Consider the following 6,000-nt stretch of genomic DNA (forward strand, 5'->3'; position numbering starts at 1 on the left):
CTACCTGTCAGGAAACAGCAAGGGATCCCTAAGTGAATCAGTCAGGATTTCTCAAGTGCATTGGTCTGATTCTCAGTCCATGGCTGGTTTATTCAATTTAGTTATGATTGGATGCCTAGATTACTTACAGGTCCTAGAGCTCTGTATTTTTAATGTACTAGATAAATTGCAGTGTGATGCCAAGTTGTCAAATGTCAAAGGAAAATGGAATGTGGCCAAGTATAGGTACAGCATAGTCATCCTCAAGACTGAAATGCCTCCTTGAAGCATGGAAAAGTAGTTAAAAGTCCCAACAAGTATCAAAAAGATCCTGTAGAGTCAAAAGGCCCTGTCAAACTTTGGTCTGAGAATATATTAATATAGGCTTCATCCATCCTTTATTCACCAGTCTGGAAAAATGAACTGCATTTCTAATCACTCTGAGCCTGCATCTTGTCAGAGCAAGGTGACCATGCCAGGTCCCCACCTAGCAGCTTTTGTTGCACCAGAATCCTGGTACTCAAGAGATACTCAACCTCACATCAACCTACGTCTCAGCTGGAAGTCCTGGAGACATCCCAGCAAAGCCTGGAGCAATGTGAGCTGTCACTAGAGTGATGTCCAAGTCACGCAAATTTGCATTCCCTCTAGATTTACTGGAACTCAGCAATTAATTTGACCCACTGTACTTTATCAGCATCTTCCCAGGTGCACAGCTCTGTTTGTTTAGCTAGATGGCCATGGTGAGATCTTTAATCATCTTTAATGCCCAAGAGGAAATTATTCTCAGCAAGTACAATGCTGGAGGGATTTTTGAACCCCACAACTCTTTGTCTTCAGCCCTGGAACTGTGACATCGGTGTGGCTGAACGTATATGAAAATGGGCCTTGAGTCCCTGTGAGATGGTGTGCACTGCTGCTGGTGGCAGCAGGTGAATGACCACGGGCAGAAGATGCCCTGTGGAGGTTTCCAGCCAACCCACCACCGCAGGAAGAGCAGCACCCCCTTCTCCATCTGCAATCCTCTCCGCTACGCTGCAAAACAAACTCAGCTTCGCCCAAGTTCCCGCCTCCAAAAAAAAAAAAAAACCAACATTTCTAACTGTCTTTCTGGCTTTCCTTTTAGGTATGTCTCCATCCACTCTCTGTAGTTTTGTTTCATCTGCTTCTTCAGGCGTTTCTGCGGTAGGAGGGGACCGGAGACCCAGAGCCACCACAGTGACCACAGTGCACACAGGGAGCAAGTGAGCGCCGGGCGCGAGCCGCGGGCGCGGCGCCCTCCCGCCCTGCCCCGCCAAGGACTAGAAGAAAGAAGATTTTTTTATGGCCATATTTTATACTGCAACCCTGAAATGTTTCATTTATCACAAACTGCAATGACTCCAGGAGGAACGGAATCTAACAGTCTCTGGTGCTGTACATATATATACATATATATAAATATATATATGAATATATATATGTATGTGAGTCTAGCAATGTTCTAACTAATGAACACTCATTCTTTCCCCCAGTGATTTACTCTTTTCTCAGTGTAGGTAACAGTATATGTTGTATTTTTTTTCCATTAACTGCAAACATCTCAACTGGATTATTTAAATAGAAATACTTTCCTGAGCATATTTTTTTCTTTTAAAAATTACTTCAAGTAATGTCCCTCTTACAGTTTGCTGGGGGATAGGCTATTTCTGTAGGTAGGAATTGGCATTAACTTTGCAACATGGGAGGATTTCAATGGCATGGCATTTCTTGCTCCTCAAATAGGACTGCAAGTCTGTCTGGCTTTAGCAGAGCTGTTACTGCTCAGATTAAGAAACTGCTGTTTTCTCCCCATCCTCCTCCTGGAAAGCCATGGGGAGAATTAAATTGCCACCAGCTGGGAGTCAGCTCATCCTTGGCCTCATTCCTGTCGTGCTGGGGATCAGAGGAGAGGCAGGTACACGGAGTCAGGCAGGAGCTGGCCAGAGCTGTGCAAGAGAAATGACAGAACAGTCTCATCCTGCAGCTCCCATCTCCTTCCAGTCACTGTGTGTTGTGAGCAGAGGGGAAAAAAAGGGAAGATACAAGGGTGGGAATCATTGTCCTCTGCCACTGATTTGCTGTGCTGCCCTCAAGCAAGACATTAAATTCACCAGCCTCCCCACAGTGTGCATGGGGTACATCCAGCCCAAGGGCTTCATGAGAGAGATTCCCAGCACCCACAGCTCCTTGGGGCTTTGCTGGCATTGCTGATGCTCAGCACCTCCCAGAGTAGCCAAAAGTGGGGAGAGGAGAGGAGAGGAGAGGAGAGGAGAGGAGAGGAGAGGAGAGGAGAGGAGAGGAGAGGAGAGGAGAGGAGAGGAGAGGAGAGGAGAGGAGAGGAGAGGAGAGGAGAGGAGAGGAGAGGAGAGGAGAGGAGAGGAGAGGAGAGGAGAGGAGAGGAGAGGAGAGGAGAGGAGAGGAGAGGTGCTTGAAGCCCTCTGTAAAGCACTGGCAGGGTCTTGGGTGCAAAGTGCAGGATCTGGTGTAGTGTAGCTCCATCAGGATCAGGCTGAGGGTTGACAAGGAGTGCTGAGCTGGGGAAGGACCTCGCTGAAAGGCACAGGCACAGCTGGCAGCAGTGGTGGCACTGGCTCTCCCTCCTCCCCAGAAGCTTATACACCAGAGTAAGCCAAATTTACCCACTTTTTAATTACTGAATGCATGCACTTCCCAGGGTCTTTGTGCTGGTGCATCTTTCAGGAACAGACACCAAAACTGCTGTGCTGCTGTGCATTAAAGCAGCTTGAAACAGATAGAGGAGCAAATATGCCCAACTTGCTAAAGGGCTCCCTCCAGGTTGCCTCAATGAAATTCCCATCTGATTTTGCTTTGAGGAGGTGAGAGGGGAGGCAGGTGGCAGAGGCAGATGCCCTTCACTGGGCACTCTGAGCCCCTCACATCCCAGACAGGTCCATCCCTGCCAGAGGCACAATTCCCTGCAGTGTGCTTTGTTGCCATGCTTGCCTCACTTATCCTGCACAAGAAATTGTGAAAACCAGTCACAGACAGAGCTGAATGTGTCAGGCAATAGTGCTTGTGCTGGAAAAAGCCATAAGATAGGTATTTTTCATTGAGACTTCTATATCCTGCTCCTGCTTTGGAGGATTGGCTGGTTGGCTTCACACGGCAGAGCCGGGATTTCATCCATTATACTAAAAAAAGCCTTGGGGGAAAAATGCTGGAAAATAGGTGGCAGTGAGCACTGACTGTTTGAAGTAACCACTCCTTCGGTGGCACTTGGAGCTGTTGCACCAAGTTTCTCTAGTTTCCTCTGTGGTAAGTTGCTCCCTGTTTCCAGAGGGCTGTGGCACCCCTGAGTGAGCCCCGGGTGCACCCTGTGCACCCCACCATGCTGCAGCTGGCATGGGTGCTCACCCAGGAAGGGCTGCAACTTCAATTTCTCATTTTAGGAAAGATAGCAGATACTGAACTGTTGGGGGCTCATAGCAAAACTCCATATAATTTCCACAGTGAAGACTTCTGACCAGGATTTGGGCAGACTGAAGGTCAGGGGATCTCCTTGCTGCAAGTCACACTCCTGTCCCCATACCCTGGCCATTGGCACCACACACTTTTTATTATTATTTATTATTAGCATTTACATCTGAGCTCTTCATGCCTTACTGCAAAAGCATGAAAACACAAGTAGAACACAATTTAAACTCAGTCTAAGGCCACTTTGTTTTACCAGCCTGAGTAAGAAAGTTTTAGGTTTGAGAGACTCCAACTCCAAGAAATTCAAGATATTTTGAACTCCCATGATTTAATAAGCATGGCTGGCCCTGTTCTGCTTCAGTTGCAGGTTGTAAATAGTCTCCCAGTTTGGCATCAGTGGAGTTCCCCACATTTAGACATGTGCAACCAAAAGCAGGATTTAGTGAGGGAATTGTTTTGTCTCTGTAGAGCAGTTTTAAAGGTTTGGGCTCCAATGTTCCCTCTGCGCCTTCTCTTCTGAAACCTGAGGTCTGGTTTGAACTTGACCTCAGCACTTGCTGTGGCCACTGATCAGAATACAGCATCCAAGTGAATCCTGCAGAAAAAAGAAAAGCAAGTGGATTTCCATCTCCAAAACAAAGAGCAGTGACAGGAGCCACGGCAGACATGCTGTCCTGAAGATGAGGGGTTCCCATGCACTGGCTGCTCCTCCTTGCTGGGTGCTTTCTGAGGTTTTTTTTCTTGGGAGGGGTATTCTTTCCTTCCATTGTTGGAATTAGTGTAATTTGGTTTTGTTTCTGCAAGTAATATTCTGCCTTGGTTGTGTAATTATCATCATTCTCTTTGGCTTGCTATCAACTGCTGGGATTGTAAGATAGGAAACAGGAGCACTTATGAGCAAAATTGTTTCTTTCTGCTAGAGTTTTGGTGGTGGGGAGCTCTTCTTTGGTATGAGTGAAACACAGCTGGAGACCTGACCCTGGTTCACCAAATGCTTAGAGATCTCTCCTGAAGTTAAAACTTCTCAGTTGAAATCTGGGTAAATCTGTTAACAGGGGGGACTTGGCAGCACCCAGGCCAGATCTCTGGGGGAAGGCTGGAGACATTTGCACCCTGGCAGCACAGCCTGTTAGGGCAAACACTCCAGCCTTGCTTACCAGGGATGCTCCAGGGCTTTTGCATGTCCTTCCCCTGCCCCAGCCCACTTCTGCTCAGCCACTCTGACAGGAGAATGCAAAGGCAGAGAAAATAATGTGGGCATGGGGGAAAGGCTGAATAGCCCTGCAGTAGAAGCTTCAAAACAAATCCCCAGCTGGCCTTGCCATCAAGGACTAGGTAGAAAAATCACTCTGGGCTCTTTTCCAATGAACTGTCCTGCTAAACAATCTGTGATTTGCTGCTTGCATGAGGACTTCAGCCTGGACTCTGTTTGTTACCCTTTTCTGCTTTACTTTACTGGTGCCGATGGGTTTTTCCTTTGTAACTTGTTTTCCTCAGCTCCTTCCCCTTCTTTTTCTTTGCTTGCAGCTTTGATTGTTGATTTTTACCTCCAGAGTCACAGAGGCCATCTCTGATGCCAACAGCAGTGCTCTTGCTGGAAAACAAAGCAAACAAAAAAATCCAGAAAAGCTCCAGCTGGCCCCTTAGCCTGCAGAAGAAGTTGTGAGGACAGGCTGCCCGTGAACTCTGCGAGCTGAAAGTCAGTATTGCAGTGGCAAGGGCTTCTGCTGATGATTTTGCATGTGACTTCATTCCCAGTGCATCCTAACTCTCTGCTGGATCACCCCTTCTGCAGCACAAAATGGATATTGGCCCTGCAACACGGCTGGTGGGGAAGTAGGAGTGTGGGGAAAACCTGGCAGTGTTGCTTTCCTGAGACTCTGTCACTCTGCTGCTGCTGCTGTCTCCTCTGTCCTGGTTGCTGTTGTACAGGTGCCATTAGAGTAGTGGGTACAAAAAAAAAAAAAAAAGAGAAAAAAAAAAAGAAAAAGTAGGATTTTACCTATGCCTTGTGTGTGTGTTATGGTTGTGGTGATGAAATAAAACCAAGAAATGTGGTTCATTCCTAACATGAATCAAACCACAGAAAGGGGTGTGATCTCACTGGTAGACATCTCCATATAGTTCTACTGTAGGCAATGAACAGGGGTATCTGCTGTGCATGTGTCCTGCATACCTCCATGGCTATTGACAGTATTTTTTTTATTACCAGTTATTTTGGGTCCCTGCCTGGTTCTGATGAAATTAAGGTTTTTTCTGTCCCAGGGCCAGCATAACCCCTGATCTCAGGCTTTTCTCCCCAAACCCTCTGCAAACCAGAACATGGGCCTCCAGGGTGCCCATGAAATGCAATTGCAGCTGGCCCCAAGGTTGTCCCCTTCCTATTTTTAGGGAAGCAAACCTCCAGGGAAAGCCAAATAGCTTTCAGCCATTGGCAAGCAGAGAGGATATTGCCCTTTGATGTGAACTTGGCATTAACAAGATCAGCTCTAGGGAAACCTGTGCTATTACTTCCTCCTGTGATAACAGCTCCAGCCCTGAGCAGCACTGAATGAGCACCAGATA

The 6,000-nt window shown here is 47.2% G+C and overlaps 1 protein-coding gene across 3 annotated transcripts in view; it reads left to right on the top strand.

Annotated features, from left to right (window-relative positions):
* Window positions 1-5,425, top strand: part of CAMK1D (calcium/calmodulin dependent protein kinase ID) — a 206,031-nt gene extending 200,606 nt beyond the window's left edge. Inside the window, exon 11 of one of the 3 annotated variants that reach the window (XM_064421777.1) lies at window positions 1,106-2,276. In XM_064421777.1, the coding sequence (XP_064277847.1) occupies window positions 1,106-1,227 (122 nt within the window). In that variant the 3' untranslated portion in view covers window positions 1,228-2,276. Of the gene's footprint in view, window positions 1-1,105; window positions 2,277-4,962 lie in introns of those variants that run through there. The other 2 variants (XM_064421779.1, XM_064421778.1) reach the window with 2 other exon arrangements.
* The last annotated feature ends 575 nt before the right edge of the window (window positions 5,426-6,000 follow it).

The sequence above is a fragment of the Passer domesticus genome, chromosome 5, assembly GCF_036417665.1.
Source record: "Passer domesticus isolate bPasDom1 chromosome 5, bPasDom1.hap1, whole genome shotgun sequence".
In the NCBI taxonomy this organism is placed as follows: Eukaryota; Metazoa; Chordata; class Aves; order Passeriformes; family Passeridae; genus Passer; species Passer domesticus.